Source organism: Nematolebias whitei, chromosome 1 (genome assembly GCF_014905685.2).
Source record: "Nematolebias whitei isolate Nwh7 chromosome 1, NemWhi1, whole genome shotgun sequence".
In the NCBI taxonomy this organism is placed as follows: domain Eukaryota; kingdom Metazoa; phylum Chordata; class Actinopteri; order Cyprinodontiformes; family Rivulidae; genus Nematolebias; species Nematolebias whitei.
In genome coordinates this window covers 82,737,445-82,751,445 of record NC_056498.1, presented here as the reverse complement: position 1 = coordinate 82,751,445, position 14,001 = coordinate 82,737,445, and the positions used below count along the sequence as shown (strand labels likewise).

The 14,001-nt window shown below is 43.6% G+C and overlaps 1 protein-coding gene across 2 annotated transcripts in view; it reads right to left on the bottom strand.

The window, feature by feature from the left end:
- The window catches only part of gtpbp6 (GTP binding protein 6 (putative)), a 12,577-nt gene extending 5,798 nt beyond the window's left edge, over nt 1-6,779 (bottom strand). The window contains exons 1-6 of one of the 2 annotated variants that reach the window (XM_037687820.1): nt 6,423-6,779; nt 4,961-5,098; nt 4,811-4,881; nt 4,601-4,731; nt 2,076-2,146; nt 1,836-1,994 (exon numbers count right to left, since the gene is read on the bottom strand). In XM_037687820.1, the coding sequence (XP_037543748.1) occupies nt 1,836-1,994; nt 2,076-2,146; nt 4,601-4,731; nt 4,811-4,881; nt 4,961-5,098; nt 6,423-6,750 (898 nt within the window). In that variant the 5' untranslated portion in view covers nt 6,751-6,779. The remainder of the gene's footprint in view (nt 1-1,835; nt 1,995-2,075; nt 2,147-4,600; nt 4,732-4,810; nt 4,882-4,960; nt 5,099-6,422) is intronic. The other variant, XM_037687828.1, reaches the window with a different exon arrangement.
- Between the last annotated feature and the right edge of the window lie 7,222 nt (nt 6,780-14,001).

Below are 14,001 nucleotides of genomic sequence, written 5' to 3'. Positions count from 1 at the left end.
TGAAAGTTTCATTTTTATCATTACATTATGGAAAATAATGACCTTTACCACAATATGCAATTTTTTTGAGAAGGACCTGTATACTGTACAAATAAAGAACACTTAAAATGTTTATAAGTATATGTTTTGTATTTTATAGTAGGTAGATCACTTTAACTTGGTCATCTTACAAGTAGCTAGCATGCTGAAAAAGTGTGGGCACCCCTGATCTAAAGAATACAATACTCATGTCCAGTGGTTAATTTCAGCCAGAGCCTGCAGGAACAAGATCCGGGAACTCCCTCATTTTCACCGTGTGCGTTCCGGCAACTGTTCTCTCCGATCCAGAAGCTCATATCTCCGCCCATAAAAGTCCAAAGTCATTGCGCATTTTTATTTTGATTATTTATTAAAAATACAACGACAGGAGACGTTGTCCATGTCTGTGTGGATGTTACTGCTGCAGCAGGTGCAAAAGCTCGCGCACACACTGCTACCAGCAGAGACGCTGATCGCATGTCCAGCTGGGATGAAGAGTCTTCATCCACCTTCAGCTGTGTCTCAGAAACTAAAGCAGCACAAATGTAGCAATGACCATTCATTGTATTTACTGGAATTTGTGACATGGGTGGGGTGTCAGCTTCACCTTGCTCAGCTGTGCGCCCTGCAGACAGAGCACGTTTTACGCACAGGAGCGTCTCCAGACAGCTCTGCAGAGCGCGCACAACTGCTAATGTGTCAGAACTCCTGCATACATTTCAAAGATAAATCAAAAAGCTTACAGTAAAAAAATAAGAGTGAAATGTTTGATGTGTATTATTCACATCACATTTCAAAATTAGTCAAAATAACAGCGATCAAAATGTCAAAAAGACAGTCCAATTTATTATGTAAAATAAATGTATGAATGGATTGTCCTTAGTGGACAACAGAGAATTGAAGCACCTGAAGGCAGAGGTTGATAGAGACTGGAGCAGAACAACACGGAGGACTGAATTCAGCTGAGAAGAGTTCGGACATTGAAGTTTGTGTGTGTGTGTGGGGGGGTGGGGGTGGTGGGGGGGGTAGGTGGGCTTGGGACAATTGACAGAATTGGAGCTGCTATAATTCACTGCTCTCTAAAATAGTAATTTCAATTCAATCTTTATTTATACAGGTTTAGTCTCATTGAGCTTTGTCATTTACAAGAGAGCGCAGTTTTTAATCAATTTAATCAAACATCCTGATGCATGTTCAATAATTCAGGTAGAAAAACGATGGTTTGAGAGAGGAGTAAAGGAGGCCATCTTTGTGAAAAGAAACCATCCATCATTAAACAGGGGTGGAGGCCTCCGGGTTCAATTGTCCCCCTCTTACAATGCTGTTATTGTTAGTATCACTCAGCCCCCTGTGAACAGTAAACAGCCATCAGTGTGCTAATGATCCATTGTTAGGCTGATGGTCCTTCTTGAGCATGTGAGCAGCTGGTTTTGGTTGTCAGCAGCAAACTGGTTGATCCACTCTGAGAAGGTGCTATTTAAGAGACTGAGCTGAAAACAGCACCTCAGACTGAGGAAGTCTTTCGGATGAAAGACGAAACGTTTCTACATTTTTTTGTTGTTTTGCTGTGTTTTGTTTTCTTGAATGTCCAGAGGACCAGATTTAACTTTTTAAAATTTGAACAAATGTTTACAACCGTTTAACAACCTGTTAAAATATACCAAAATGCAGGAAATTGGCATCTCTTTTATGGGTGAGGACCCCTGGAACCCCGCCCCCCTGACCACCTGCTATTTGTGTTCCAGCATCATTGGTTTACAAATTAAGCGCTGCGCATGTCCCGTCCCTGCTACGCGGCCGTGATTCCAGCCTCTCACCACAGTTTGTGTATCCCAGCACAGACACAATGGGGAACTCCTTGTGTTTGCGATGAGATTGCAGGAGGTGCCTCCTTTTGCGAAGTTTTTCCAGCGCCGAGCGGATCTTCAGCTCCCGCTCCTTCAACAGCCTCTGCTGGACCTCGTACAGCGTCTCGCCTGGAGAAAAAAAAAAAACAATCGGTGGAAGGGGGGGCTCGCTGGGTAAACAGAGGCTGTCAACGGTGGGTGCTGTGTCACCTGAACCACCGATGTATCTCGATCCTCCACCCTGCTGATCCAAGTTTGCCATTTCATTTTTTAGGCGAGATCTGCCATTGAAAGAGGAAGTAGAGTTTAACACAGAGACATCATAACATAGAGCTGTCATTTCTAACCACACCCGAAATTTGGGCAGGGCCAAAATAATGTGCTGGATGGGCGGGCCGGGTTGGTGTCAGGCTTTTGATTGCGTCAGCGAACACGCACAGCTAATGATCCAATTTAAATCACCAGCCATGCACTGACCAGACAGTTGAAAGAGGTTAAAAAAAGTCCAAATGGTTCACTGCCAGCGACCCACCTGAAGCTTAAATGTACTCAGCCACTGTGTCAGCAGATACACATGGCCGACGACCCAATTTGGATCATCAGCCACACGCATCCACCGACTGTTAATAACTATAATATTAATTAGGGCTGAAATGATTCCTCGAATCATTCGAGGACCTCGATTACAAAAGCGGAACTCACAATATACTCAAGGGGGATCTAATCACAGGAATCAGGTAAAATATGTTAAACCATTTAATTGGATTAAGAAAATAAACATCCAACCACTCAAGATGAAATTTGTTGACTTTTAGCAACAATGATTTATTACAAAAACCACAATACTAAGAAATAATAAAAGTTATTCTGATAAATAGATCAGTATCCAAAAATCCCTTCAAAAATAATTATAGGTTAGATTTAAGCCACTCAGTTTGTGTCGGCACAAAAACCCTAAATAATTAAATGTCCACAAATTCACGTTCTTTTTTAATGAGCATAAAGTCCGCAAAAGAGTCCCATATCCTCAAAAAACAAAACAAAGTCCTGGGAGTATTTTCCCGGTTTACTCTAAAGTCCCAATCCAAAATTAAAAATCCAAAACGTCGAAGAAAAAAAAACAAAAAGATGAGAAAAAAATAGTGGTACCACCAAAAATCCCCAAAAGGAAAAGTAAAGTCCAGATCTCACCGGGAGCGTCTTTCTTTCCCCTCGGCTGCGTCCTCTTGCACCGAACGGTGTTTCCTGGGTGCAAGCTCCGGTCCAGTTTCTAAAACGCTCGATCTGTGGCGCTGGGACGAACTTTGATGGTCGTTTTATGTCTTTTCTTTAATTTTTTACTTCTTTTAAACATTCAATCAAGTCAAGTCTCCCGCTGCACAGATCTGACGGTGTGCGTCTTCCTCTCCGGTTGCGCCGACGCACACGCCCCTTCTTATCTGCTAATTTCAAACACACCTAAAACCATCATGATATGGTCCAAAATCAGTTTTAAAAAGTGGAAATTCAGAATAATTTTATCAATGAAATAACAGCAACTGTTGTACAAAACAGTTTGATACATTTACCATTTAATGTATTTATTCAGAGAGAAACAAACATCGGGGTTATGTTACGTCATCGATGCTGCAGCGTCTGAAGAGAAAACACCTGCTGTAGCATCAAACTCGTCCACAGCTGTAACAGGTATCATGTTCTCTCTTTTCAAAATACGTGAACCTAAATGTGTGATAATCTGTCATGTTACAAATGTAAAATGAGTCATATTTTTGCTAACGTTAAATCTACTGACTAATCATAGTGGCTTCCTGGCAGGGCCTGTACGTAGTGTGAGGAAAAAACGATGCAAGTTTGTTAACGATAAAAGCAGCAACAGACTGACCCATTTATTTATTGCTGTACTTCCATCCTGACTTAATTCAGATATTTAGGGTGAATATTTCAAGTGTAAATGTATTTACACAAGTTAGTAGGATTTTTTTTTTCTTCTTGCTGCTCTTTATGACTAAAAACTGTTATTAATCTGCATTTATTACTAATGTCATATTTGTTTATAGCTAAACAATCAAGACTAAATAATAAAACAGTCTGCAGAACTCAATGTACAAACTCAAACTTTACATTATCTGTCTTACTCAGTTTCTAACATAAAGATTCCATTCAGTTTTCCAACCCATAAAAATTATTTACAGCATTTAGATTTTTATGTGATGGTTAAAAATAATTCAATTTAAGCAATAAAATATTAAAAAAGAGGAATTAAATGAGTTGTTTGCTTAAAAAGTTTTTTTTGTGCATTTGTAAAATGAGTAGTTACTGCAGAACCTGACAAATCATGCTTCCGATTAATCATCAGAATAATCGATAGATTGCTCGATTACTAAAATTATTGTTTACAACAGCCCTAATTATAACTATAATAATCCGCTGACTCTTGTTAATAAACAAGAAATCTTACATCTTCCTTTCTTTGAAATAGGTTTTGAAAATATCATGTCAAAATGATTTGCTTACAAAAGTGGGTGTTTTACAAAATTAAGTAAAAGCTTAATTAAAAAATAAAAATGTTGGGGGGTTTTCGGGTTCGGGCCTGTAATCACAGGTAATTGGTTGGTTTTGGGTTGGGCTCGAGAAAAATGATACGGGTTCGGACCGGGCCGGATTTTTTTTTTTAGGCTCAAATGCAACTCTAGCATAACAACAAAAATTAAAGTTATACAAAACTTTGTGGTCACCTTAACAAGGGGACCTCTGCCAGTGAGATCTGTAACTTGGCCTCTTTGGTTCTGGCGTTGCAGCGGAAAATGTGGAGGACAACTGAGTATCTGTCCAGCACCTTTACCCCCCAGGCTTCCTCAAACTCCCTCTGAAGTGGTTGAGCAAAGACAATCCACAGTGAATAGCTGTCCCAAAGCACAGCCAGAGGACTGCTCAGACAGACTCACCTCAGACGAAGGGGACAGACGGTCCACATTCACAAACACAGCATTGATTCCTGCTGTTTGCCTGATTCTCTCTGGAGAGGAAGAAGTCCAACTAAATGAAAATAAATGAACAGGAGATGGTGCACAGAGTCACAAGGAGGTGGCTGGTACCTGTGAGAAGCTGGAAGTTGCCTTTGCCAAATATCCGCTTCTTCTCTGGTGTCTTGGTGGAGAGGATGAACTTGTCCACGACTGTCCAGTTGTCCAAAGTGTTCACGAGGCCCTCGGCTTCAGCCATCATCAGTTCTGCTGCAAATGTACCAGTTCATAGTTTAAAACAAAACTCCGAGGGACTGGTCTGACAGAGGTTCTTAAACATGTGCAATAAAAACAGTATTTTGTCGGGTTTCTGTGCAGACCGTTTTGAATCTTAATTTTCCAGTGATCATCATGTTGTACAGCGCAGAATGGGGAGCAATGGATGGCATTAATCTGTCCTCCAGCTCTAATGTTAAAAATCTTGGTGTTATTTTTGATCAGGACATGTCTTTTCTCCTCCACATTAAAAACATTACTGGAACTGCCTTCTTCCACCTGTGTAATATCACTAAAATTAGAAACATCTTATCTAAAAATGATGCAGAAAAACTGGTTCATGCATTTGTCACTTCTAGACTGGACTATTGCAATGGTTTATTATCTGGATGTCCAAATACTTCTTTAAAACGTCTTCAGTTGATCCAAAATGCTGCTGCCAGAGTCTTAACTGGAGTTAGTAGGAGAGATCATATTTCTCCAGTTTTAGCTTCTTTCCATTGGCTCCCTGTCAAATCCAGAATAGAATTCAAAATCTTATTTCTAACCTACAAAGCTCTCAACAACCTGGCTCCATCTTATATTACAGATCTTCTTGTTCCATATTTTCCTAACAGAGCACTTCATTCTCAGGCTGCAGGTTTACTTGTGGTTCCTACTGTTTCGAAAAGCAGAATGGGAGGAAGATCTTCCAGTTCTCAGGCTCCTCTCTTGTGGAAACAACTTCCAGTTTCTGTCCATTAGGCTGACAGATTATCCAGTTTTGAAGACTGGGCTGAAGACTTTCCTTTTTGATAAATCCTATAGTTAGGGTCGGCTTGGGTTTCCTGAGTGTAGTTATGCTGCTGTAGGCTTAGACTGCTGGAGGACAATCTGACCACAATTTTCACTCTGCTACTGTCTTTACTTACTCTGCTCAACCTGTTTTGTATTTGTAATTATTTTTTCTATCCTTAACATGTGTTTTTGTCTTTCAGTTACATCTGGACCTACATCTGGACCTACCATTCTATGTTCGTCTGTCTCCTTCCTGTCCTCTCAAGCAGCCAGTCAAAGCAGATGGCTGCTTGTCCTGAGCTGGTTCTGCTGGAGGTTTCTTCCTGTTAAAAGGGAGTTTTTCTTTCCACTGTTGCCACTGTGCTTGCTCAGGATGGGAGACTGTGATGAAGTGAAGATTCAACATGTCTGCTAGATTCCTTCTTCCTCAACTTTACTAACTGGATTTTCTATGTATGTGAATGTTCCTGTAAAGTGCCCTGAGACAACTGTGCTGTGAATTGACACTAAATAAACTGAATTGAAAGTGAATTGGTCCTACCGGTGGTCAGGTGCTGCTTCCTGGCCCCCCACTTCACATCAGGGTGGACTATCAACACCCTGAGCTGTCCTCCTGGCCCTGCTGGAACCTGCTGCTCGAACAGCTCCTCCACCTCGCTGTCCTCCAGGATGTCCTCCTCCTGCTGTATATACGAGCCGCTGAAGGTGTCCTTCAGCCTGCACGCTGAGAAGGTGGGCGGTGTGGACAGCAGCAGGGAGGAAGGTTGTCTCCGGAGGGGAGGCGGACATGTGAGCCTGCAACAGACTGTAGCTGCTCTCTGACAGCCGGGCCGCTGCAGCCAGGAATTCATCCACCTCAGGGACTTCATGTTTCCTCGGAGAAGTCTTCTCTAAGTGTCCTGAGCTACTTTCCAAAACAAACTCGTGCTGGTGGTGAACTACACACAGAAAATGAGCACGAACGTCCGGTGCGTGTGTCCGCTGAACACGCGCATACACTGCCACCTGCTGCCGTGGAGGATCATGGGCTAGGTTTCAAGACGGACCTGATCATAGATATCATATAATCACTAGATCCCTCATTGGCTGCTGCAGCGCAGGAAATTCTGCCGCCATCTTGGAGCGGTCGTCCTTCTTATTTGGTTAAAGCAGAACATGTTTCAGCATTTCGCAGCTTATTTCTGTTCAAATCGACGGACTGTTGACATCAGGTCTCGGGGGATAACTTTTCACAAGTAAGATGAACATGTTAGTATTTTGTGAATATAATAATAATATTACTGTACTGTATTTATGTCCACCAGCTGATGTGATGTTCAGTGTAACACGGTGTTCAGCTGCAATGAAGCTGACTGAGATCTGATGACAGGGATATTTTTCTAACAAGCATACTCACTATTTTAGTAGCTTTGGTTCATTATCATTATCAACAGATATGCATCAAAATTGGAGTTTTGTTTAAGTTCTAAGAAATTAAAACATTAAAAATAGGGAGAATATAGGAAGTAGTTATAAGATTGACCTCCTTTGTACAATGTTTTTGTGTAGACACAAATCTCCTGTTTTCATTTTGAAGGTTTCCCAATGAAAAAGATGTGAGGAAGAGGTGGAAGTATATTTGAGGAGGATTCATCTGAGCAGTGAGGATTTTAAACAGAAGGATTTTGATAAAACTGATCAAATTGTCCGACTGAGAGATGGTGTGGTACCATCGGTTCACCTTCAAAGAGTAGGTGCATCATTATAAGTTCATTAATGTTCATAAAGTTACATATTTTATTGTCAGTCACAAGGTGAGACACCTCCATGTGTTTATATGTACAGGTAGACTGTAAAGTTCATATTCATGATGCTTTTTCATTTCAGCTTGAAAACTGCAGGACTACAGGAACTGAACAAAAGCTGAAGCTGGTCTGTCTGTGGCCTCTCAGGAACCCGCACGTCACACATAGGCATCGCAACCATTATATGTGAAGGGGACAAGCCCCCCCCCCCCCACCATTTAAAAAACGTTCATTTGGACCCCCCCACACACACACACACACACACACACACACACCCACACACACACTTTTCTAATGTGTTTCTCCTCATGGTAACCGAATGATTTCCTCAAAAAGGCGATGTTAGCAGCAGACCCGCTGAATGTTTTTCCGTGGAGGGCCACTACTCATTGGATGACGCCACTGCCTTTTTCTAATGTTTTTTTTTTTCTCTCGAGGTAAATCGGATGATTTCTTCAAAAAAGGCGTTGTTGGCAGCAGCTCCGCTGAATGTTTTTTTCTGTGGCGGGACGCTATGTGCGGGACGATGCCACCACCTTCTTTGACTCAGAGTCACGCAGTGAACCGAATTACTCCTCCAAGAAAGGCCATGCAGAGCTGCCCCTTCCCTGCTGGAGAGCGTAGTGACGGAAGACGAGCGGCCGAGCGGATGCTCAACCACCTCGGATCTTCCCACGTCGGCGACCACACCTCTCCCAGCCGTCGGTGCCCTCCTCTCGGAGCTGCCCGACACAATCCAGGAGGATGTTGGGACTTTCCATCCCCCGCCTCCCTCCGCCCTGATAGGATGATCTAGCAGCAAGGTTGGCTCCGCCCGGGCTCATTGCTCTGACCCCATCTGGCCTCGCTGTCCAGTTGTGACGTCACACTGGAACGAGGCTGCAGTTGGGCTGGCAAGCTGAAGACAGCCGTCTCCACCTTCGTCTCTATCTCCAGAGTGGAGGGTTTTACCGATCGGTGTTTTACCCTCGGTCCACCTCCCCACCCTGGAGCCAAGCCTGGCGGTGGCACTTGGGGAAAATGCTTCCAGGATGGACCAGCAACCTGTACCTCCAGGGAAGCATGACCAGATGTGACAAGGTCTCCAACCGAGCTCACCTGTGATTATCCCAGATGGCCGCAGTGAACAACAACGTTGCCCTGCTGGCCTACAGCATCTCTAAGAGTTTGGAAGAAGCAGACCTGCTGGAGGAGACAAAGAGCTCTCTCTGTAAAGCTGCTGATGTAATCTTAAACATGTGCCACCTCTGTGATTTGCCTGTCCCGCTTCGCCGCCTGGATGACCATGATCCAGAGGACCGCTTAGCTCCGCCTCTCGCCATCCGTGTCTGAGAGGCTGCAGAAAGACCTGCTGGAGGGCCCCGTCACCCCAGAGAAGCTGTTCGGGGGGGTCAACTTCAGGATCATCCTTAAGGAATCACAGAGGTCCGAGGAGGTCTCAGAGACTGTACACCATCTGGTGACGTCACAGTCCATCTGCCCCTCCGGCCGCTGGAGGGACCGCCTTGGCCAGTAACAGCACCAGAGGCACTTCACAGCTGCGGCAACGACTTCACGCCCTGCTCCTCCGCCAGGCCCCTCCACCAGGTGTAGTGGACGACTATTTACCTTGGCAGAGGATGGGCCCACTGCGGTCAAGAGGTCCCTGGCACGCTACCTTTCAGCGTCTCCTCAGGGTGGCTGCGACTCGGCAGAAGTCGTGAGATACTCCGTCCTACAGAACAACTTCCTCAGAAGTTGTAGGGCATTCGCCGGGTGGAGCCACAGCGAGGCGTCGTGGCTCCTGCAGAGATGGATGGCTCCATCAGACTGGAAACTGAGTCCGAAGTTCCACTCAGCAGTGGAAAAACTCCATAACTACTCCACAGTACCCCAGAAGAGACTGAGAAGAGTTCAGAAGAGACTGACAGTTCCAGGAAGTGTCGACTTTTAAAGAGTTCTGCTTCCGGTCACTTTTAGTAAGTCCTGATTGGTTGAAGCAACCAACAGGGGTGTGGTTCTAGTGACGTCAAAGGGTTTTTTCAAGTCAAGAAAACAGCAGAAATGTTTAGGAACAGACAGAGAAAGGTTTTGGCGAAGTGACTAACACTGCAGGTGCCAGTTCTCTTGCTTACTGTCTGAGAGCTTTAAAACACGACAGCTCGTTCCAACAACTTGTTTTTGACTGTCTCCAACTTTTGACCGACATCACTCTCTCATTTCAGACAGAAGATCAAAAAATGCATAATTACTTTGTAAAATAGACATTTAACTTGATTTCTAATTTGAATGAGGATTAAAAAATCATTAATACTGTTTCACAATTGATTTAAAATGAGTGGTTCACTTCAACATTTAAAAATGGTATGAACTAAACACACTTTTGATTATCAAGATATTGTAAAATAGTAATGATAATATAAAAAAGAGAGTGTTCTTTCAATTGATTAGTTCAGGATACAATTAGAAAGTCTCTGGATGAGCTCATTTGTATTTCTGGATTCAAATCAATGAAATAACAGTTCCTGTCCCATGAATGTCCTCAGAGGCAGGTTTTGGTAGGAGGCCTAGTTCACTACACAGAGAAGAAACTCAAACAGGACTCCAGTCAGCCATCAAGTGAAAAGGAGGAACCCAGACCCAGACCAGTGGTCATTCCTTATGTTGAGGGAGTATCAGAGAAACTGAGACATTTCTTTTCTAAACCTAACGTCCCAGTGGCTTTTAAACCCCAAAATACATTACGGCAAAGACTGGTTCATCCCAAAGATCCAGTCCCCCGGCACAAGCAGAGTAATATTGTATATGCTGTTCAGTGTCAGGAGGGCTGTGATCATACATCGGGGAAACTAAACAGCCACTGGCCAAAAGCATGGTCCAGCACATAAGACCAACATCATCAGGCCAGGATTCTGCGGTCTACACTCATCTCCAGGCCAGCGGTCACTCTTTCAGGGATGAAGATGTTCATATCCTGGACAGAGAGGAACGACGGTTTGAGAGAGGAGTAAAGGAGGCCATCTTTGTGAAAAGAAATCATCCATCATTAAACAGGGGTTGGAGGCCTCCGGGTTCAACTGTCCCCCTCTTACACTGCTGTTATTGCTAGTATCACTCAACCCCCTGTGAATAGTAAAAAGCCATCAGTGTGCTAATGATCCATTGTTAGGCTGATGGTCCTTCGTGACCATGTGAGCAGCTGGTTTTGGTTGTCAGCAGCAAACTGGTTGATCCACTCTGAGAAGGTGCTATTTAAGAGACTGAGCTGAATACAGCACCTCAGACTGAGGAAGTCTCTCGGATGAGAGACGAAACGTTTCTATATTTTTTTGCTTTGTTTTGTTTTTTTTGAATGTCCAGAGGACCACCTTGAACTTTTTGGGATTTTTCTACCTGGATTATTGAACATGCATCAGGATAGCCCTGCTGTTAGTTCTGACGTTGGCAAAGAGAGTGAGTGTTTGTTTGCTCTCTTTGTTGCTCTCTCATGTCTCAGAATTCAAGCTGACGGCAGTTCAGCTGTACTGCGTTTTTAACCCTGCTCTGAAAAGCATCACAAGCTCATTCAGATCGAGAGTGATAACCTTGGATGGGTTTTTATCTTCTTCCTCATAATTCTAAGGAGGAAGCAACATCTCACCTCCTTTTGTCCCATGCGCGCATTTTTCATGTTACGTGGTGCACATGGCTGCACTGCGCCGTTTTCAGCGTATGTTCGTGCATTACTGGGACAGCTCTTCAGGATGTCCTGTACCCACCCAGCGCCTCTCACACTGGTTGTGTGAGGCTATTTCTGAGCTTACAGTTCATCTGGACTGGATCCTCCAGAGAATCTCGGTGCATTCCACCAGAGGTTTTTCATCCTCCATGGCTCTGCATGGAGGGATGACAGTAGAGGATATTTGTATGGCGGCTGCCTGGTCATCGCCATGTTCAATTATTTGTTATCTATGTGATGTTTCTACTTTCTCCATGACCCATTCTGTTCTCAGGGTTCTGACAGAATGATTATTATTTGTTTCATGGAGCTTCACTTTTGAGCTCACACCTGCCTGCATGCAGTCGCAGTGTGAGATATTTATTATCAGTCACAAGTTCATGACTGCTAATTTTATCGTTATTAATCGGTTCATCCTGTGGATCTGTTGGTCTGTTCTGTTCATCGTTACACTGTTACACTTTGTGTCCTCCGTTGTTCCTATTCACAGCAGCAGGTCTGCTATCTCAGCGTTTTTCCTCACCAAAGATCTTCTCCAGTGCGCTCCTGCGCATGGAGCACGCAATTATGCAGCGCGTAATTACGCACACAGAAGGCTGAGTGATGAAATGTGATTTTTCTGCAAGCAGTTGCTTCATGTTGTGTCTGAATGGACCCAGTGAGGCATAGACCACATCCTGCTTCGCCTTTAACCCACTAGCAAGAAGCCTTAAAGGGCGAAGCCTATACGAAATAGAACGTTGGTTACGTACTGTAACCCCAGATTCTAAGAGTATAGGCGTAGCCCTTTAAGCACGGGCCTCACTGGTTCCTAAATGGCTGAAGAAAAAGCTATTTGGGAGCCGATTCCCGGTCTCACCGTAATTCATACAGACCGGGGGTGAGGCCCACACAGCAGGTGGGCATGGACTAAAGTTTTCAGTGCAGCGCTGAGCGCCTTAGGGATAAACCCACTGGCGAGAAGCCTTAAAGGGCTACGCCTATACTCATAGAATCTGGGGTTACAGTACGTAACCAACGTTTCTCTTTCTTCGTGAATAAATCCATTCCACTTGATTAATAGGAGAATATTCAAGCTACTAAAACTCCACTCCAGGTTTTCCTGGTTACCTCCAACTCTCCACAGTCCCTTTCTGCCTCTTGCCTCGGCAGAAAACGCGCACAGGTGGAGGAGTTGGAGGTACCTGTGTTACTCGCTCACCAGTTTAGCGAGCTTAGTGTGGGCAGTTGTTGACCAGGGGCTTGATCATAAACATACATACATGTTAGGAGGATGCTTGAGAGCAGCGCTACGTCTGTAGCATCTTAGCTTAGCAGTAACTGTGACGTTGTAAGACGCTGCAGGTGTAAGAGACGCTGTGTGTTCAGGTGCATTAAAGTTTAAAAGCCCACACCTTATTGTCCTAAAGCTTCATGAGATACATCATTTAGATGAGGAGTGTTGAACACAAGTAAAAAAGTCCATCCAATGGTGATGTTTTTTATTTCTCTATAAAGACAAATAGTGCCGATCTGACGCTCTGTATTAAAGTTAAAATGTCTTTAAACCCACAGATGAATTTACACAAACTTGGTGAGAAACATGTTTTAAATGTGTGGAATTAAAGGAAATCTAGGTGAAATGCTGCTTTTTTGTTCACTAGTGAACACATTTTTTTTATGTGCGCACACAAGTTCATGCGCGCTCACACCTACACACATTCATTGTGTCCCCCCCACATTACGGATGCTTCTGACACCCTTGTCTCCCATATGACAGGGTTGTGGAAAAACTAAGGAGTCAAAGGAGTCCTTGACATCATCACTCCTCACCTGACATCATCAGAAAGCTGTGCTTTGTGATGTCATCACTCCTCACCTTTGACCCAGCTCTATCTGTGACATCATCATCAATTTATGTAAAATTCACTTTTTTTGTTATTTAAGCAAATATTTATGTTAATTTTAGATTTTGTTTGTACTAATTCCACATTTTTGCGCTCATTTAAACTTTTTTAGTGCTCTCTCCACTGTCCAACCAACGTTTTGATGTGCTCGGAACAGGAACTGTTTCAAACTGTGAGGATCAAACGTTCAGTCGGAACTTCTATGATTCTGAGATCAAAGGAGTCCTTGGCATCATCAGAAAGCTGTGCTTTGTGATGTCATCACTCCTCACCTCTGATGCAGCTCTGTCTGTGACATCATCATCATCAATTCTGCAAAATTAACATTTTTCTGCTATTTCAGCAAATATTTTGCTGTATTTATGTTAATTTTAGATTCTTTTCCCAACTAATTCCACATTTTTGCACTTATTTAAACTTTTTGTAGCACATAATTCAATAAATTCAATTCAATTCAATTCAAAAATACTTTATTAATACAAGAGGGAAAGTAAAAATGTGCTCTCTCCACTTCTGCTAATTTAAGCTTGTTCTACATTTTCAGCTAGCTCCTGACGTCGCAAAGTGGCAAAAATGTCTCTTTTCATCGTTGCAGACCCCTGACCTAGAACTTTCTTAAAGTTGAATCACTCTTAGTCTGACCCCCACACCTGGGGCTATGTCGCCACGGGCCACGCCCACAGGCAACACCGACCCCAAACCCACGGGGGTACTCAAACCCCTCCACCACGATAAGGTGGCGATTCTTCAGAG